The sequence below is a fragment of the Amblyomma maculatum genome, chromosome 1 (assembly GCF_055883805.1).
Source record: "Amblyomma maculatum isolate TAMU_Amacu chromosome 1, ASM5588380v1, whole genome shotgun sequence".
In the NCBI taxonomy this organism is placed as follows: domain Eukaryota; kingdom Metazoa; phylum Arthropoda; class Arachnida; order Ixodida; family Ixodidae; genus Amblyomma; species Amblyomma maculatum.
The window spans coordinates 241,369,136-241,391,038 of NC_139344.1; the positions used below are offsets into that span (position 1 = coordinate 241,369,136).

At 42.5% G+C, this 21,903-nt stretch overlaps 1 protein-coding gene across 1 annotated transcript in view; it reads right to left on the reverse strand.

The window, feature by feature from the left end:
• Positions 1-11,973: 11,973 nt before the first annotated feature.
• Positions 11,974-21,903, reverse strand: part of LOC146206053 (MPN domain-containing protein-like) — a 42,498-nt gene continuing 32,568 nt past the window's right edge. Inside the window, exon 15 of the mRNA XM_084590712.1 lies at positions 11,974-13,190. Coding sequence (XP_084446838.1) covers positions 12,981-13,190 — 210 coding nt within the window. The 3' untranslated portion in view covers positions 11,974-12,980. The remainder of the gene's footprint in view (positions 13,191-21,903) is intronic.

A 21,903-nucleotide genomic window follows, 5' to 3' on the forward strand; every position in this document is an offset into this window, starting at 1 on the left:
AAAACCACAGTAAGGGGTATTAGGTTTACATGGTTTAATAATGGCAGTGACTTTCCAAATAACTATATGTACTACGATTACTTAGAATACGACCTCAGATAAAATTCTGAGAGTTTAAAAATTAGTGGGACGTTTAAGCTTCACGTTCAGCGTACACGAAGTTTAACACCGCCTTTTCATTCTGTGAATTAAAAAAAAAAGTTTTTTTTCTTTAGTCTGCTTCTGCTAGTTCTCGGGGAAAGGAAGGTGCAGTACCTGTCTCACTTCTTAGTGGACACCTATACTTAAAATCGACGGCTTACAATCTTGGGTACATAAGTCGGTTCAAATACCTATCGCAAACTAGCCTTCACCTTGAACAACAGATGGATGCTAAATGGGAAGTGCAATGGAATGATTCCACCCTTAATTGCTGCTAAAAAAATAGTCGCGTCACAGTTTTGATAAGGAATCATATGTATTTCTTCCAACACGCTTTTGACTTATCCTTGAAAGCTTCCTTTTGAACTAGGGGACAGCGATGGCTTCACGGCCATACGAACCCTATACACATCACATAGGTTAGTCAAGGTAGAGAGGAACTAATTGACCTTCGGCATGTTCTGCAGCTATTGATGGGCTGTGGATCATAATAGAAGCTGAAGGTTAAACAAAAGGCTCCTCATTTTTGGGTCATTTTTCTTCTCAAAATTCAAGGAACAGAAGTCGGGCATTTTACTTTTTGGTTGAAATTAGATTAGTGAACATTTTCATAATTCGAGCTGTTCAAGGTAATTTCTTCCAGCATAATAGACTATTAGGTCATCTGTCTGTGCGAAATATAAAGTGCTATAGTTTCACCTTATGATTTTCATGAACAACCCAGGAATTGCAGCCTGCAACAAGAAAATATTCACAAATAGGTATTTTTTCTCTGGTATTTATTACAATTATTTCATTTTATACGCCACCATTCCTGTGTGCACTGCTTTGTGTCTCTCCTTGTTAAGAATGCAAACCTGGGTGAGTTGGTGATGATTAATGCCGGAACAGTGCAAAACTCACTGGAAAAAGGTGTAGATGAGCACAGCAACAAACACAACACAGCCCTTTAGGGTTGTCATTCATCTGCACCTTTTGTCTGCATCTTTTTTTTGCTGCAAGAACGAGAGTCTGTCCTAGGCCTGCCTGCTTAGAAAAAAAGATGTCATTAGTGTGGGCAGCATTTGATGCAATAATGCCAGTAAAACGTCCTATCAGTTGCTGTGCTCTATTCCCTCACTTGCAGGAACAGCACCAGGACAATTGTGGTAGGGTGGTGCGGAGAGGCAGGAGGGAAGGGTGGTTAGTCTCGTATTGGTTTTCATAAAATAAAATTATCAAAATGCATTCCCCGTTCACTTATCCATGCTATTGATAACAAGCATTTCAAGAATTTTAGAATCATCAGTTAACCCGGTGTATACCACTCGAGTCCCCGTCATGGATCACTGCCTTGTCGTGGCGGAGGGGCTTGCGAAACTCGAAGTCGTGAGCTCTGCTGTGTAGGGCCACCCAAGATAGACAGGTCACGGCAGAGAGTTCTGAAAAAATGTGATTCACTGGAGAAGGTAATGGCAACCCACTCCAGTATTTCCTGCCAAGAAAACCCGATGGCCAGTCACAATAGCATTAATGATATGGCGCCGGAAGATGAGCCCCCCAGAATGGAAGGCGTCCCACATGTTACTGGGGATGAACAAAGGGCGATTCCTAGTAACTCCAGGACGAATGAAGCGGCTGGGCTAAAGCCAAAAGGACGCTCAGTTGTGGATGTGTCGGGAAGCGACCGGAAAGTCCGATGTTGCAAGGAGATATATCACATAGCAACATGGAATGCAAGATCTATGACGCAAGGTAAACTGGATGTTGTCAAGCGAGAAATGGACAGATTGAACTTGATATCTTGGATATCAGCGAGCTCAAGTGGACCGGAATGGGAGAATTTAATTCCGGCGACCATTATGTCTTTTATTGTGGGCACGAATCCAGGAGAAGGAATGGGGTCGCTCTCATAGTAAACAGAAGAATGGGCAAAGCAGTGCTAGGGTACAACCCCAAAAACGACTGAACGATTTCACTTCGGATCCAAGGTCACCCTTTCAACATAACAGTTATCCAAGTCTATGCACCAACCACTGCTGCTGAAGAAGCTGACGTTGAGAGATTTTATGCTGACCTGCAATGCCTTTTAGACCGCACTCCATCATCAGACGTCCTTTTTCTCATAGGAGACTGGAATGCTAAGGTGGGGAGTGCAGAAATATCCGGAATTACAGGCAAGTTCGGTCTTAGTGAGCCAAATGAAGCTGGGCAGAGGCTAGTAGAGTTTTGTCAAGAAAACAACCTGACCATAGCGAATACTCTATTTCGACAGCACAAGAGGCGCCTGTACACATGGACTTCACCGGACGGTCTGTACAGGAATCAGATTGATTATATTCTTTGCCGGCAGAGATGGAGAAGCGCTATACAAGGAGTAAAAACAAGGCCTGGGGCCGATTGTGGCACCGATCATGTGCTTCTTGTTGCCAAAGATTGAGGAAAACGCAGAAAACTAGAAGGCCTTTCAGGTATGCTGTAGATCAAATTCCATCAGAATATGCTGTGGAAGTGAGGGATCGATTTCAAGAATTAGATCTAGAAGACAGAGAACCTGAAGAGATGTGTACTGATGTTCGTGATATCATACAAGAAGTTGCTACTAAGGTAGTTCCAAAGCAAAAGAAATGCAAGAAAGCAAACTGGTTATCTGAAGAGGCTTTGCAAATAGCTGAGGAAAGGAGGATGGCAAAAGTTATGGGGGAAAGAGAAAGATACAAGGTTCTCAATGCGGATTTTCAGAAAATAGCAAGAAGAGATAAGAATGCCTCCCTGAACATACAGTGCGAAGCAGTTGAGGACAACAGCCAATTGAGTAACACAAGAGCTCTGTATAAGACAATCAAAGATAACAAAGGAAGCTTCTGTGCTAAGCTGGGCGTGAGAAAGGACTAACAAGGCAGGGACCTCACTGGAGCCTCAGCGATAAAGAAGAGATGGCAGGAATACACAGAACTGTACAAGAAGGACCCGGATGTGCAAACCCAACCTAAGACGGCTGTGATTACTGATCTCGAGCCGGGCATCCTGAAGAGTGAAGTTGAATGGGCCCTAGTCAGCCTTGCTAAGAACAAAGCTAGCGGAATCGATGGCATTCCAGCTGAGTTGCTTCAAAACCTCAACCATGAAGCCGCTGTTAACGTTCTGTACACATTATGTCAGCAAATTTGGACAACCCTGCAGTAGCCACAGGATTGGAGGAGGTCAGTTTACATCCCCATCCCAAAGAAAGGCAGTGCCAAAGATTGTTCCAACAACCGCACGATCGCCCTTATTTCGCATGCTAGCAAGGTGATGTTGAAAATCCTGCAAGGTAGGCTGCAGCAGTATGTGGATCGACAGCTTCTGGACGTGCAAGCTGGGTTTCACAAGGGCAGAGGAACTAGAGACCAGATTGCCAACCTTCGCTGGTTCATGGAAAAAGCAAGAGAGTTCCAGAAACCCATCTACTTCTGCTTTATTGATTATGCAAAAGCATTTGACTGCGTAGATCACAGCAGATTGTGGCAAGCTCTCCAAGAGATGGGAGTTCCAATTCACCTCATCTGTCTCCTCAGGAACCTGTATGAAGGGCAAGAGGCCACAGTCAGAACTGGGCATGGTCTTACTGATTGGTTTCCGATTGAGAGAGGAGTGAGACAAGGCTGTATACTGTTGCCCTGCCTATTTAACCTATATGCTGAGCGCATCATGAGGAAGGCCGGTCTGGACGAGCCTTCAGCTGGAGTGAAGATTGCTGGGAAACGTATCAACAACCTTAGATATGCGGATGATACCACTTTAATGGCAGAAAGTGAAGTGGAACTCAAGAGACTTCTGATGCGCGTACAAGAAGAGAGTGAGAAGTTTGGGCTTAAACTGAAAATTAAAAAGACAAAGATCATGGCGTCAAGTCCTGGAGCATCAAGGGACAAGAAGTGGAAGCTGTGACAGATTTTCTCTTCTTGGGCTCCAAGATTACCCCGGAAGGAGACTGCAGCCATGAAATTAGGAGACGTCTGCATCTGGGAAGGAGAGCCATGGCTAGCCTTGACCGCCTAGTAAAGAGCAGAGACATTACACTGCCAACCAAGATCCGTATAACTCGTGCTATGGTCTTTCCAGTTGTGATGTATGGATGCGAGAGTTGGACTGTAAAGAAGGCTGACCGCTGAAGAATTGACGCGTTTGAATTGTGGTGCTGGCGGAGACTCTTGAGAGTTCCTTGGATGGCCAGAAGATCAAATCAGTTGATATTGTCGACCATAAACCCTGACTGCTCATTGGAGGGTCAAATTCTAAAGTTAAAGCTCAGCTACTTTGGTCATCTGATGAGAAGAGAGGAGTCGCTGGAGAAAGATTTGATGTTGGGAAAGGTTGAAGGTCACCGGAGAAGCGGTAGGTAGCGAACGCGATGGTTGGATGGCATCCTCGAGGCGCTGCAGATGAAGTTATGTGATGTTAGGAAGATAGAGACTGGAAAGCGTGGCGTGATATGGTGCATAGGGTCACGAAGAGTCGGACACGACTGAACTGAACTGATACCACTCGAGTAAGTACCCAACTTTCGCAAGTTTCTGTTTGGCACCTTCAGCATCACGCAGTTTCAAACTCTGCTCTGAGTAGAAATCCAGCTCAACCCAATAGTTGAGAATCTGACTGAAATGGAAGACTTGGGCAAAACCAGGATTTATCTGAAAATGAAGGGTTTTAACTATTCATTATTAGTGCTGGAAATGAAATAAATTTTGGCACCCCTTCTACTGACAGAAACTTATTAACATTACTAATAAAAATCCCCTCCAGAGAACCTTGGGACAGAGCTGTACAATCACCGATTACGTACCTGCATGTTTAAAACAGAATAAGAATAGTAGTGTATGGAACATGGATGATGGAATGCAATGACGATAGAGATGTGGTTGCCATTACTGTGGAGTTTTGAAGACACTTCTAATTCATAATTTAACTGGTCACTTTTCAGAACACTGATTCCTGTTAAAGAGTGCGGTGGAGGCCTACTTGCACAATGCATGTCTAGGATATCCTGTGATTAAAAAATAAAGTTTTGCATGGTTTTCCCATAGCAGATTTTTTACTTGAGAGGGAGGGCCCCACTATTCAAATCGCCAATGCTGAAAAAAAAAAAACGCTTAGACTCCCTGCGTACTGCGTGAACAGAGTTGTGTAGCCTACATTTACTGCTGTAAGAAAATAAGTCGTTCAGGAACTGCGATGGAATTAAGGGCAATTAATGTAAAGGTCTAACGTAGTGTCCTGTCGACATTTTTTATAATACTGACGTCATCTCCTGCTGGAAAAGAAAAGAAAGACAAACTGATTATATCTTATGTAAATATATCTGTAATATATCATAACATTGGTGCAGGTGTCATAGCCCTACGAAATTCTTTACCCACATGCCTTTAACACCGATTCATAGTTTTTTCCCTAAATTTGCAATATTCAAGTTATGTGAAAGTAATATTATTGTTTACACAATGGTGCTCGTGGATCACATCAAGAACTTAATGCGAAATTGGAGGGTCAGGGAGCCAGACGTTTAGGCAGGAAATGTGCTATCTCCACTCTATAATAACAAAAACATCAAATGCAAGTGATCCTTAGCCAACCTATCCATGACTGTGGTAGTAGCCCGAAAGAAACTGTTGAATATCATAGTTTACCTATTACATCGTGCTCAGTTAAAAAAATTCCTGCAACTTGATAAAATGCAATTTGTCCTAAACAGCCTGTAGACTAGAAGTCATGCAGCTTGTAATCTTGCACAGTCAGCTCACAGTAAGAGTTATTTTCATGCATAAAAAAAAAAGGCAATGGCAATTAACCATAAGCAAGAAAAACAATGAGGAAAGCCTCTGTGTAAGCAGTGGGCAATCACTGTACATTTATGTAGAATAGTGCAAGGACCCAAACATTTCACTTTGGCACTACAATAGCACTAGTGCCAGCTGCCAGAGAAGTTCAAGCCTGGGTCATGAAGCAAACTATACAAAGACATACAACCCATCCTTGTTTTGAACTGGGAAAGATGAATGTTGGCACTTGAGGATTGTTAAAAAGCAGTTATTTATTTTGGCCATATCGTGATACAAGGGAAAAAATCTTTCAGAGGATGATGTTTGCTTAAGTCAAAAGGTGCTTCGAGGTTGTGCACTTCTCACAGACCAAACTTTCTTTTAAGTTTTGTCAACAACCATGTAGGTGCAGTCATGAATCAAAGTCAAGAACATACTGTCCTTGTTGCTTTCTGTGTGGAATACAGAATGCTAAAAAGAGGGCTGATGCAGACCGGTCAGTTTATTTAAAAAAAAAAAAAATGTAACAGCACTTACAGCGCATGTGTCTATCTTCTCTTCTGTCTCATCTGTAAGCGCTGTTACACTATTATTAATGTGAAAGCATTGTATGTCTCATCGCTAGAAAAATAAAGTGCTGGCGTCCAGGAAAACAGCATCCAGAAACAGATTGTCCAACTAGGACTGTGATGTCATTACCCTGAGGACCAATTAGGATCTGTCATCAAACCAGAAAGAACCCCTTGGCCTACCCAAAAATTTTGGGATCCTACTGCAACAGTTGGTAGCTTAACCCAGAATATGGGTGTCCACCCCAAGCTGGGTCTGGGCCAACCCTGAAATTTCAGGTTGGCCCATGCCCACATTTCTCAATTGCTTTCGCATGAACAGCACGTAAGTACCCCCAGTAATTTTTTTGCCAAAAGAATGCTAGCTTATGTTATACAAGACAAAACAGGACAAGACAAATGACGACAAAACAAGAAAATGATACCTCATTTTAAACGAGTTTCTAGTGCATGGCAGCTTGTGCCAGTTAGTGAACCCTGACTTGCACAACTACCCAGACAAGCTGTGTTAGTTAATCAGTCTGACCAACACCATACTTTCAGAGAGTACATTGCTAGAGATCTATCATCATCACATTGCCTAAATTTATGCGAGATGGCCCAAGAGCACTACAATTTGTTGCTGCAGGACAATAGGAGAAAAAAAGTGTTGCGATGCAGCATTCCTGGCAGCAGTCATCGTGAGAAGGTTGAATACAGGTTCAGTGGTTAAATACAAAAGCCGATGCCTTACGATGCCTATTTAAGTTGTACTTTAGAAATGATGCGAGATGCCCCATTCTGAGAAGTCGAGCCACTTCGAGACAAGCAACGTCATTGTGTGTGTTGCAAAAGGCCTTAAGTCCAATTCTGGAATCTGTTGTTTTCGTCAGTTGTATGAGGGAGTATTTGAGGGTATGGTCAGGCAAATGGGTCATCTTGATTTCACCCTGATATCTCAACTGCTGCATATTTTACTGTGAAATTTCGTACATTCATTAGAGATGCTTATAGCCTCAAGTTGTTTTACATTTTTTTGCACTACACTCTTCCTTACTCTTTAAGTAGCAGAGAACCCAACTTTAAACTTGGGTATAAAATTCAATGTATTTTTTCTGAAAAATTAAAATTAGTACGACCATTGAATTTAGGTAACGATATCATCATTAAATTTTCCGCACTAATTGCACATATTAGTGGCTTCAACCTTAAAAAAAAGGGATTTGTGTATTTATCTTAGGACAGAAAAATATTCTCCCGCCTTTAAGAGACACTCCCCAATTTTTATTTTTTTCAGGGACACAATTTCTGTTAGAAGAGTTCACATATTTTAGGTTCAGACTATTTGCAAGAGATGCGAGTATAATCTCAGTAAAAGTTTTGCATAATCTGTCTGATAGCTTTTCAATTATAACACACTCCTTCCAGCTGGTTGAGACAGACTTCACAGAATACACCTGGTTGGCTGCAAAGTGTTTCTAAAAACACAGCGCGCCCTTTGTCACCAAATCGTGAATTGCAATTCTCAGCGTGTCAGTCCCAACAATTATTTTAAGACGGTGACATCAGATCATCTGATTCATGGATTCATTGCTGTTCTGTGTCCTCCCATGGAGACATTTGTTTATATATGGCCTGGCAATGATAAAGCTTGAAACAACCACAGTTTGCATGCCGTTTTTGTGGCAGTTATGCCTCAGAATTACCGTAACTGAGGGCAGGCTGCACTTTGACATTCCAGCTTGCTGCCATAAAAGTTCCTCTTGTCCACTTATAGATGCCCTTGCCATAATGGAGTATGCCAGACGAAAACATGCCAGGTTTTCAGCTTTAATTGCATACAAGTTCTCCCAATTTTAAATGTAACACCATGCTTCATGTCCTGGTATCTAGCTCCAAATAAGAAATTTCTAAGCTTGTCACACAGGTTATCAGAAATGGGCACCAAGGAGAACCATACATAAAATAACTTTCTGTCTCTGTCAAACATTATATGCGTTCCCCTCCCCCCCCCCCCCCCCCCTTTAAAAACTGCTAGAGCTAAACGATTTGGTTCAGACATTACTTTGAACCTTTGTAGAGTATGGCGAGTGCAAATAAAGCTTCCCTATGTATGCATGCAGTGCTTAATAATCGTACAGTAAATGTTTGTTAGGTGTAGGTCACTTGGGAAATCAGACTGACGCATCAAGCAATTGTTCATTTACGGCTCAAATCTGAATTAAATGGTGCATTCATTGGTGCTCGTGCATCTCTGACACGCACACAACGATGGGCATGATGACAATCAGAAGGCCCCTGCGGCTAGGCCTCTGACCATGGCGATAGTAGCTGTCAGCCGTGCATCAGGCAGCTAGCCAAGCTACATGCCTTTCCAGACGCAGACTGCCATGTAACTGGTTTATTTTTATTCCTTGAATTTCAGAATTCACGCAGTTTCCTCCATTTCTGTCTGCAACATCCTTCCACTTCTCCAGTGTGCTGAAATTGCGCGCTTGCCACATGCTGTTTGCAGTTCATGTGGTAAAGCCTCCTCACAGGTGACAATGCAGTATGTGCAGGAACTTTGCCACTATTTCGCTGCATCATGAAAGTGTACTGCCTTGGAGCTGTGTTACTCTGACATTCCAGACAGTTTGCGTACTGTAAAGCATTGAACAGAACTGTGAAACACCATTGTTTCCAGCCATTGCAGAGTTCTCATTAAATGAATTTAGTATGATGCAAACAGTTTCCTTAAGCTTTATCATGGACGTTTGATAATCCAAGCTGCGGATAATTACGACACTTTTTATGGCCCTTTGAGGTCCAAATTAAAGGACTTTCACTGTTTGATCCTGGTGCCAGATTTTCTTCATTTCACTCTTGCACACAGTGCATCAGCAAGGATCAGTTCATTTTTCCCAAACAAGGCTTTACATTTTCTCAACATATACACATTAACCACACAAAGAAAAAAAAAAAAAAGCCACGAGTACATGATGCCGTCAGGTCACTCGCCGCTATCAACACCAGGGATTCAAAAGGCTGGGAGAACGTGCCATGTCATGTGCATAGAGCATTTTTTGCGATTAATTTCCTCCAATCTGTAGCTCAGATTAAATTATCTCGCGAACAAAAATTTATTATGCTCTATGCTTTTCTAATTTATGAAAATTTTATGTGTTAGGCCTAGCATGAGATGCATTGTACTTCTGCCACCGGCATGCTGCCATTGTATCACTATAGCTGACCCTATGTTGTGTACACGCAACTCATAGCATGGTATTAATGGTCCACTTTGAGGCAAAACCATGTTCTGCTAAGTTTGATGCAAAACATCCAGGCAGACAAAAACTGTACACATATCTGAAACACCACCTAAAGCTCAGTTTATTTTGCATGTTTATTTTTTGAACATTTTGTAAAACATTCTCGCCCCAAAATTTGGAACTGAAAGATTTTGTTTTCTAAGTTATTTATAGAGCTAAAGTAAATATTATTCATGTGCGTGGAAGAGCATTTAAATAGCTGCATTTTAATATATGTTAGGCCAGGGTTGGTTAAAGTTTGCATATGTGGAAAAAGATTTTATGAGACTTCTCAGAATCGCCAGATTTTTTTTCACGGTCTTGAAAGAGTTAATGCTGCACTGTTACAAGTAAGCAATGCTTTGCAAAATCATTGCAAGATGCTCAACACCAAAATAGTTCGGGATAAATTTGCTTTTGACCGTCGTCAGCCTGCCGTTTATGCCGGAATATCACCCTATCTTAATATTTCTGATATTATGAAAAAAGAAAAAAAACTTGGCCACATAATATTTACCCTTCAGCCAACGTGTTAAAACCCACATTCACCTAAAGGTGAGAAGAGTCGCAAGGGAGGGGCCCTAGCAGCTATGATTGTATTATCTTAAAAAATTGCAAAACATTTTTGAGGGGTTCAATGCTGCTGAGTAAAATGTGGAGCAAAAGCTTTGGCTGCATGTAACCGATCGTTGCAATGAACACAACCAGCGATCCGTTTATTTGAAAAATTAGGACGCCTAAATTCTGCCTTAAGAACAGACGCTGTAGTGCCTTCTGCCTTTTCGTCCCTCAAATTTCTGACATTGATAGACTGGTAAAGTTTGGCATAGTGGTAAGCACCTTTTGTTGGTTTGGGTTTTGGGAAAAAGAATTCACAGTATCTGTGCCACTTCTTGCTGGAGACCTACACTTAAATTCTCCTTGTCTAGGATAATGACACTGGAGGCCGCTGAGGGAAATAAACGTAAAAATAGCAAGTTACCAAAAATGACCAAATGAAAATAAAACAAAAAATAAAATAAAAACTGTCTGTAATACTCTTTTGAGTCTTCACACGAAAACTGAATATAATAAAAACTTGAATGCAATGAAAAACCACAGTGTCATCACTTTCACTATAACTAGGTTTAACTGTAATGGGAAAGCAAAGAAATGATACCTCCCAGCTTTTCCATCTAGGTGACAAAAAAGGCAAGCAGTAGGTCTGCCAAGCTTTCTTTTTCTATGGCGTGGCTAGGACGATATCCAAAATTACATGCTACGCAGAACCAGCAGCATGGAACACGAATCTGGTGAAGGAGTTCCCTGTCCATGGGTTCACGGCACAGCTGCAGTGTGGCATCAATGGTGTGAAAATTGCCAATTTTTCACAGGAAAACTTTGAAAATGTCTGATTGCGCCGATAAAACACTCCTAAGAAGCAAACAAATAGTTCCGCACATCGCCCACCCTTCTTAGACTAGTTCATGACTTCACTTCAATTCACTTTAATACCTTACAGGCCCCCCAAGATTGAGGGTAGTACATAAGGTGCCATGCTGTGCGGCAGTGTGGCGCCGATTTTGTGAAAATCGCCAATTTCACATGTGAAACACAAGCTCAACATGCTCACTGTTGATACTAGCAAGAAAGCTCAAGGGAAGGTGTAGTAGATAAAGGCCTATAAATAATGCTCTCAATTGACACAAAAATTTTACACATTAAAAGTTGACACATCTGTCGTAGCTCACAGGCAGGCATCATGATACAGCCCTGTCAAAGGTGTAAAATATTTCAACACAAGGTGCTTGTAAAAAGTCCTAAAAAGGTTTATACAGAATATTTTTACAAAAGATCTGTACAAGACAAAAACAAAACTTGAAGGAAAAATTCTTGGGGTGGGGTAAAATGCAGACAAAAATATAAAAATGTGCGTTAAACCGTATAAGCAGTATAAACTGAACTAATGACAAAAAGTTACGTTATCCATCTGAAATTTTGCGAGGATATCCCCATGTACAACTCACAAAAACACATTATTTTCCACAGCTCTTGGTTGGGGTGGGGTAAAATTCAGGGAAAAACTTTAAAATGTGCGGTAAAGTATATAAGCAGCATAAACTAAACTAATGACAGAAGGTTACCTTATCCATCTGACATGTTGCAAGAATAGCCCCATGTACAACTAACAAAAACACATTATTTTCCACAGCTCTTGGTTGGGGTGGGATAAAATTCAGGTAAAAACTTTAAAATGTGCGGTAAAATAATAAGCAGCATAAACTGAACTAATGACAGAAGGTTATCTTATCCACCTGACATGTTGCAAGAATAGCCCCATGTACAACTAACAAAAACACATTTTCCACAGCTCTTGGTTGGGGTGGGGTAAAATGCAGGTAAAAACTTTAAAATGTGCGGTAAAGTATATAAGCAGCATAAACTGAACTAATGACAGAAGGTTACCTTATCCATCTGACATGTTGCGAAGATATCTCCATGTACAACAACGAACAAAAACGCATTATTTTCCACAGCTCTTGGTTGGGGTGGGGTAAAATGCAGGTAAAAACTTAAAAATGTGCGTTAAAGTATATGAGCAGCATAAACTGAACTAATGACAAAAGTTACCTTATCCATCTGACATGTTGCAAGAATATCCCCATGTACATAACAAACACACATTATTTTCCGCAGCTCTTGAACACTGTGGAGAGCTTTGTGCTCCACTGCAGTGAACAGCTGTTGTAATGATACACTATTCTAACCATTCCAGTTGTCATGTTATGTGTACTGCAGCAGTGTCACACCAGTGAACTGCAATGTAAATGAAGTGAAATCGGCCCTCAAAAAGTATTTACACTGACCAGTAAAACGGTAGTCGCCACTAAGCCACCGGGGAGCTCTCCTGAGCTTCAAGGCAAGTCTGCAGTCAACAGATAGCACAGCACCATCTTTGTACAATGGAAAGAAATCAGTTGCCCGCAAAGTAATAGTGCCCTTCAAGTGTGGTCGCAAAACATCAAGCCAGCTACTTCTCATGGAAAATGTAAAAGCTGACAGGCTTGTATACCATCTTTGTAAAAACCTAGCTACTCAATCATGTGTCACGCTAAAGTCTCAGGCCTTGAAAATAATAGCTACAGTAGGCATCCGATAGCACATAGAGCAATTTTATGATGGCGGCTCAAAGCTTTAGCAGGTGGCAGGATGTCCCGGTGGCCTACATCAAGTTCACACAATCGCTACACTGGCATGATGAGGCCCTTCACGAATTCCCAGAAGTGATCAACTGCTTGCCCCTGTGTGTCCCCACTTGTGACCTGCAGATCACGAGGAAGCTTGGATGTGAGTGAGCGTTTCAGCTTCTCCCAGTAGCTCAAGTTGTGGGGCTCAAAGTCCTTGCAGAAGTTAAGGGCATCTGGTGACCCACGATAATATTCGGACAGCAGGCGCTGCAAAACAGAGAAGAAACCAAGTTCAGCTATTTCCTCGAATGATGATTTTCACCTCTAGTGCATAAGGAACAACAAACGAGTAGTGTGGCGAGATTGTGTCTGCCTTCTTTTCTTCTTTAAAGGCACCTGATATGAGTGGCATCAATCCCACATGCTTTTTCTCTCCCTTTGAGGCCCAGTGTTGATTTGCTGACACTGACAGAACTTGATTGTGTGACTGCAGATTCAAACACAATGCTGATTATTTTCCAGTACATTAAACCCGGCTCAAGTACTATACAAAAATGAAAGATAAAGCTCTTTCTTGAAATGCACGGTGCTAATGTCTTGGTGAGCTTCACATCTTTCTGCACACCAGGTGCCCTAGGCATGTGGAACCAGAAGTGTCTTCTGGCAGGCTAGTTGGTGTAAATCATTCTTTTCAAAACTGCACGAATAAAACAAGGACAGAGCGAGAAACACAGGAACACATACAAAGCGCAGAACTTTCAACTTTTATTCGAAAAGATTACGGCAGTCTTTTTATACCCTCTGCAGATACCAGCAACAAAACAAACCAAACCATCCGTAACATTCAAAACATGGGAGCATTATCTGCTTGAATGTCCCATTCAGTCCGCGATAAAGGACAGGCGCCTGACCAGCATACAAGTAACCCAGAAACCCCAAAAATTTATACTCATCAATACGAAGATCGTGTGCCACGTGCCTTGGCAACCACAGGCCGAACATGCTGAGAAGCTTAGACGAGACAACAAAACCAAAAAAAAAGGGGAACGACAAACAGGAAAACGTAAGAAAAGCATAAAACCCAACAGGAACACGGTAAAAGGCAAAGATGAGACCGCTAAAAACATAGCTAAAATAATGCGAAACCCAACAGGAACGCGGTTAAAGACGAAGATGAGACCACTAAAATTGGAGCTAAAAAAAAAAAAAAAAAAAGTGTAAAGGTGAGAACTTAAACATGATAAAACCTAAACAGAAGCATGACAACAACAGAACCAAGAGCAAAGGTGAAAACCTAAACATGACGGTATGCATTGCTCCCTTCTAGAAATTCAATTTCTTTATCTAAAAGAAGAATGAACGGCGTGCTCCCACATCAATCTGCGCTCTTAGCAATTAAAAAGGCCTCCATTATTTCCCTTTCTGTCTTGCCTCCCACTTTTGCAAGGAATTCAACTTCTTCTAAAAACGCGCAACACTTGTGTTTTTTGCACTTCAAGCAGTGAATGGCCAGATTGCCTCCTGAATTGCTTGACAAATTGCGCTCATGTTCACTCGCCCTTACATTGAGGCAACGCCCAGTTTGGCCGATGCACAGGGTGGTCCACTTTTAGCTATAACACGGTCACTGCTTTCAAAGCAGCATTGTGTCAGATGCAGGCGCTTATCGAAGCAAAGCGATGTATGCTCAGTGGGACGCGGAGGTGAAGCTTCGCAAGGCCTGCTGCCTAGCTTTATGGAATGGCCGGGTGGGACGCGGAGGTGAAACTTCGCAAGGCCTGCTGCCTAGCTTTATGGAATGGCCGGGTCGAACGCAATGATGCTTTGAAAGCAGTGGCCGTGTTATAGCTACAAGTGGATCACCCTGTACACCTGGCCACACGATACCGGAATTTTATATATGACTCGGTGGCGCATTCTGTGTACATGGTGCTGTGGCTTAATCTGCAATCTTGTTTATTTATTTTTATTTATTTATTTATTGAACCTTACAGGCCCCGAAGGGCATTGTGTAAGGGGGGTTACAATATCAAGGTTAATGGCTGTAAACAAGGAGCAGACACTAGGTATTACATAATTTCAAACATAAAAGAATTCCCAACGTAATTATACACTACTGCCTACTATAGCGCACCCCTTAGACAACTTGCATGGCGCTAAGAATAAAAGCCGGACGCCATATTTGCTGCGATTTTCTTCAGATTATGTGACACACGATGTATGTATGGCATGACACATACTGGTTTTCGTTCCTCTTCACTCCTTTTGTGGTTCCCTTTCTTAATCCTTTCTAGCAGGCCTTTGCAAACGCTAGTAACTAATTATCGTGGATAACCTACTGCATACAGTCTCTCTATCTGCATATTAAAGCTGTATTCCAAATTGTGCAAGCATGATTTATCAAGCGCAGAACGGCAAGCCAGGTGAATAATCGCCCTCTTTACCAACTTCGAATGAGCACTGTCATACAGTAGGAACTGCTTTTTCAATCGCAGATTGTAGGACCAGCAGATATGCGAACTCTTGAAGTGCAAGCCGACATCAAGAAACTGAATTTGACTGTCTTTAGGCAATTCATGCGTGAAGTTAGGCCTTTCTCGTCAGATTTGAAAACATGAATAACGTTGCTAATGGATTCGGGGAGGCTAGGCGTGGAAGGAAGGTTAAGGACTACGAGATAGTCATCAACATATCAAAACACGCGCACAACATGCAGGTCAACAAGGCGATGTTTCATGCGCCGGTCGAAGCAAGAAAGGAATATACTACACAAAACAGGTGCAACAAAGGACCCAATGCAGATACCGCTTTTCTGCACGTAAAACTATCCTTGATGGCAGATCACGGTTGAGGCAAGGCTAAAGTCCAAAAGTTCCAGGAATTGTTCCAAAGGCAAGCCAACCACATTACCGAAGCTAACTTCACCGTGTTCTTCAATTTGTTGCCTGACGGCTACAAACAAGTCTTCTATATCTACGGAGAAGGCCATACTGGCAGAAGGAATGCCCTTCTCGAGTGACGGGAAGTTCTTTTGAGCTGCAGACTAGAAACTGGTCTGGTCCCACTACTTTGTTCAGTGGCTCTTCAAGAAATCTTCCACCATTCGCTGCCAGCTGTGCTTCTCTAAAACTACCACTCGAAGGGGGCAATCCACTTTGTGAGTTTTCCCAGTGAAAAACGCGTGCAGAAACCCATTCTGGTCCTTTTTGATCTTGTTTGCCATTGAGTCGAGATTAACCTTACTGAGGAGCTTCCTGGCCACCTTCTTTTGCCTCTCTTCGAAAAAAATCTGTCGGCCAAAAATTCTTATTGATAGCCTGCATCGCATTTCCCTCAAACATTCCTGCTGGCATAACTACAAAACCGCCTTCCTTGTCAGCCTGCAATTAACCTTACTGAGGAGCTTCCTGGCCACCTTCTTTTGCCTCTCTTCGAAAAAAATCTGTCGGCCAAAAATTCTTATTGATAGCCTGCATCGCATTTTCCTCAAACATTCCAGCTGGCATAACTACAAAACCGCCTTCCTTGTCAGCCTGCATGATTGTAAGGCCGCTCTCCTTCAAGAAGCTGACAATTTTCTTTAACAGGGGCTTCTTAGGAGGTTGTTCACTTACTGTACGATAAAGGCAGTATACACGCCATCACCGATGACACGCCCCTTGTCCTGGTTGCTTGTGCAGTGAGCAATTTGTCGCACTGTCGGTTTCACATTATTTTAGCTACATTTTTAGTGGTCTCATTTTTGCCTTTTACCGCGTTCCTGTTGGGTTTTATGCTTTTCTTACGTTTTCTTGTTTGTCAGCCCCCTCTTTTGGTTTTGTTGTCTCGTCTAAGCTTCTCGGCATGTTCAGCTTGTGGTTGCCAAGGCACGTGGCACGCGATCTTCGTCTTGATGAGTCTGAATTTTTGGGGTTTCTGAGTTACTTGTTTGCTGGTCAGGTGCCTGTCCTTTATCACAGACTGAATGGGACATTCTAAGCAGATAACATGTGCATGTTTTGAATGTTACGGATGGTTTGGTTTGTTTTGTTGCTGGTGGCTGCAGACAGTATAAAAAGACTGCCGTAATCTTTTTGAATAAAAGTTGGAAGCTCTGCGCTTTGTGTGTGTTCCTGTGTTTCTCGCTCTGTCCTTGTTTTATTCGCGCAGTTTTGAAAAATGAATGCGGAACCAACTCACTGCTTTTCAGGACCGTGTGGCCTAGTCTGCAGTATTTTTTTCTGTTCTGCAAGGTTAGTTGATTACTTGAGACAAACTAGCTGACTATTGATGAAGGGCAACTTTTAAACCATTTACAAAATTCTATTTTAAAAAAGTGGAGGTTGCTTAAGCTTCGCCTTAAGAGTGAAATGAGATAGTGCCTTTTCCTTCTTTTTCTCCGATTGCGTGCTACTCTAGTATTCAGACACACGCTACTAAGTCACACACCTACTAAGTCACACACTCTAGACCCTCCTCCAACACTCTTGGACCTATGTGTAAAGTGCTCGTTGAGCCCACCAAGGGCCTGGGTTTGATCCCCTAAACACGAAATTGCACCACTTTATTTTATTGAATTATTTATGACTTCTGAAGTACACCCATTACAGGAACCTTTTTGTCAAGTTTGAACTTTTACTTCATTTTCAGAACATCTAACCATTATTTCCAATGGACACCACTGGATTTCCTGCGGAATGAGCTCCTTAGCGCTACTCATTAAAACTATGAGAGATACGTCTGTGCTGTCTGTGCAGGTGGGTTTTACATTTACAGCAAGGCAGGCATCATGCATGTGATAGAGCTTGATGATTAGATGCTTAATTAAGCAAAATTACCCATAAACTATTTTTATTTTCGATTTTAGGGGGCAATATTATATTGCAAAATTGAAAGTCAACACCACAGGTCAGTACAGTTTCTAAATTTGGATCGAAATATTGAATGTCAGAAATACACGTGAAAGTTCGCTGGATTGGCTTTCCTGAAATACATAATTATACAACGACGCCGTGATTTGCGGTAATGTAGCCAAAACCAATTTAACTTTCTACTTTAGAAATTTTTTTTAGATAGAATACTCTACCACAAGGCCACCGAAGCATGGCCTTGTGGTAGAGCATCCGCCTTGTGTTTGGGAGGTACCAGGTTCGATCCCTGGTGCCGCCGGGTACCCACCGGCTTTTCAATGGGTACAAGCTTTCCCCCCGGCCTGGTGCTCGGTTCTTTGGGGTGAAATGTCTGGGAAAGGGGTCATAGGTCTCAAATAGTTGCTCCGATGTGGCAGTGATCAGTTCCACCATCGGACAACAATAAGTCCGCCTTGTGCGGCAAAAGCCCATTATGTGGCCCTTTTTTTTTTCTGTCAGCCTGGCCTTTGCAGGCCATTAGTTGTTCGAAAATTTAAGCCCTCGAAGGAGCACAGCAGGGTTAGCAGAGCCTCTTCCAAACGCACACCCCTGAAAGAGCCGGGCGCCGGGCCGGGGGACACTTGTACCCAATTTTACCGGTGGGTGTCCGGCGGCGGGTTTCGAACTTACTACCTCCCGCAGCCGAGACGGGCGCCCAAACAACTCGGCCACGACTGCGGTCTTTACTTTAGAGTCTTTATTTGATGCATAAAAATTGCGACAGACACCATTTTCTGAATCTGTAATGCCGGAAAGCCAAATCAACGAGCTTTCACACGCATATTTTTTGATGTTTCATATTACGAAGCATGCTGCAGTTCAGGAAATGTAATAAATGTGGCTCACCACTGAAGTTGACGGCCTTTCATCTTTTAAAATAATACTTCCCCTTAAAATAAAAAATACATAGGGTTTGTCCGGAAAGTAATGCAATTTTATCTGCAGAAAAAAAAGTTCATTCAAGATATCGTTACAAGTGTTTAAAATTGTTTGAAATAGTTCCCTTTGGCATCTACACATTTTTGACAGAGACTCTGCCATGCACTGTACACATCCTGGAAAGCGTCGACAGGAACCTCACTTGGAGGGCCCTTTTTCTCAATCTCTCGAGCACATCCACGTAGTAGACAGTGCTGATTACCTGTCCTTGCGGTATGAATTCTCTGTGAGCCACATCTTAGGCATCAAAAAAGAAAATTTGCGTTGTTTTGACTTTCGACTGGCTGGCTCATTCTTGCCTTTTTGGGTCGACGGGACTCTGAGGTGTGCCATTCGGAACTTTTGGCGCTTCACGTCAGAGGCGTACTCAAATAACCATCTTCTGTCACCGGTTTCATCAATGGTAATGACACTTTCCAATAAATGAGGTTCAATTTCAAGGCTCAAATAAGGTTCAAAAGTTTGCTCACGACTATCACTCGACTGTTCTTGTGGCCATCAATCAACAATTTGCCGACCAGCTTGGCGCACACTTTCTGCATGTTCAAACTGTTGCTTATGATGTCGCGCACGGTGATTTTCAGAATATCGAGTCTCTGCTGTTACCCACACACTCATTCGACTGCCGATGTTCAAAAATCTGCGAACACAAAACACGTTTTCGTCACTTTTGCTCGCTCATGGCAGCCTAGAGCAGGATGCATCATCGATGTTTTGCAGACCCGCCTTAAACGCCTCAACAACCTTGAAACATGAGAATACGACAGAGCAGAATTTCCACAGGCTTGCTGAATCATCTGGTAGGTATTGGCAAGACTTTTACCAAGTTTATCACAGAACTTGATCGCATACTGTTGTTCGCGTGCGGTTGCCATTGCACGTCGTGACAAAGGCGATATCAGTAGGTACACGGAAACAGCAATTCTGGCGCTCCCTAAGCTTAGAGCAGACTGCACTATGCAGTGGTGAAAAGCTGGAAGTCCCCCTTCACCAACCCAACCAATCTAGGCACAGTAGGACCAACACAGCCCCCCCCATGACTTCTAAATAACTGCATAACTTTCCGGACACACCCTGTAAAAGTCAATTTTAGCTAACTAATCACCTATCATCAAGCTCTATCAGGTAGGTGACGTCTGCCTTGCTGTAAAACTCACCTGCACAGACTGCACAGATGTGTCTCGCAGAAAAAAAAAAGTTCTCTTATCTCATTATTCCATATCTTAATACAAGCGCAAAAGCCCTGTTGGAGACAGCATTCCAGAGGTAAGTTGATTCTCTTCTTTCACAGCATGTCTTTGGGCACCGAAAGTAGCTCCCCTGGAAAGGCGATCCAGGATGGAACGAGGGGAAAGGAAATGGCTACAAAGTATGAGAGAGAACTGAACAGGGTTTGAAGGGAAGCCTCAGTTCACAAGCCAACATTTTGACAAGTCCCTCTCTCTCGCACCTTTGTAAAATAGCAATTTTTAATTTTGCGCGTTTTTTTCGGGACCAGTAAAAACATGATGTATGTACATGGCACCTAGTTGGAAATATTTCAGTTGGGTGTTTTCAATGTGATAAAAAACTTTTATGTTCTGAATAAAACCCCTTTTCTCAAAGGCAATACTTAAGAAGGTAATTGGTTCTTTCTGGCTAAGAAAAGTAACTACAGAGAATGAGAAACGAAAAAAAAAAAAAGGACCTGCAGACTAAACCACGCAACTCTCAACAGCATCAAGTTGATTTTACTTATCAAGGAGACTGCGCGTTATAAATAACTCAGTTACGCTTAAATGGGATAACTAGGATGTTTGAAATGGTAGAGTACAATATCTTTGCACTGCCACGATTACCTAATTGTAGAAGTAATAATAATAAAAAAAGCATGCCACTTGGTATTGCAAACACTGTGAGAAACATCTGAAGGAAGAAGAAAAACAGGAAAGGAAGGGAAATCTCAAAACACACGACATACATGCTGTTTCAATACTTGCACAACTAGACCATTCCTCAACAGGCTTGCTGGTGATCTTGCAACAAAAATAGTATTCCAATAAAGCAGAAAAGCAAGCCTTATTGAGAAAAGATGACACGACTACACGAATGTACATCCAAAAGAAACTATCCTGCCAGGAGTTTCTACATTTATGCTTTGCAATATTACTGCATAACACGGTTGCTACATGTGGATGACATGAATGTTGCTTTGACATTTATTTATACAAGCACTAGCTTGGTACCATAAATAGATGAAAAAAAAAAAAAAAAGAAACAATACCCCAGGAAACATTTTCTAATGTGTCAGAACAAAACTGACTCACAAATGCATTCAGTGAATCAGTGAGCTCGATCTTGTCTTCATCAATGAGATAGCACCCGTGATTAAAGCCCCTCAATAAACTAAAAGTAGCGCCATCTCCTCTCTCCTCCTCCGGTGGCGCCGCTCCTCCTCTCGCATTTCGACCGTGGCTCCACTTACGGGGTGCGCAACTAGCGCGCGCTCTCCGGAGCAGGCGCCGGTCACGGCCGTCTCGATCAGCGCGCACGCCAGGCACGCGTGCCGATCGAGGCGGCCGTGCGCCGGTAAAAGCGCTGGCGCTGGGTCTCACCAGAGCATTTCAGCTTGGATTTTGGCGCAATATGTCCAGGTTAAAATATTGGTCACTGCTGAAACATAATTACTGAATGTTGACAGGGATTTCCCGCCAAAATAGTTTCAGCTGTGAGTGTCTTACACCACATGTACGCGATTTCGGCGTTGGTTCAACTCGCCGTCATCTCAGTGTGTCCGTAGTTCGTTACCCTTGGCCGAACTCAGCGGCATGCTTTAAAAAATTTCTAACTAGATGGCGGACAGGAACAATTTAGCAACAGTCTGTGTATGGTTCCTTTGCAGCGTTGACTGGTTTGCAAGCTGCCGGTAAACTTTAGAAGTGTGGCAGCAGTTGTCTTCCATGTATAATCAACTTCAGCTGCAGATAAGAATTAACTAGGCGGCGGAAGCTGCAGTCTGCGTGGTGTCTTTGCACCTTTGACTGACGTGTGAGCTACCGGTAAACTTGGGAAGGGTGGTAGCAGTTATTCTTTTTAATATTTTGCGCTGAGACGGTGCCGTTTTCAGCTGTCATGGTGTGTCACCATAAGTACACGATTTCAGCGTCGGTTTA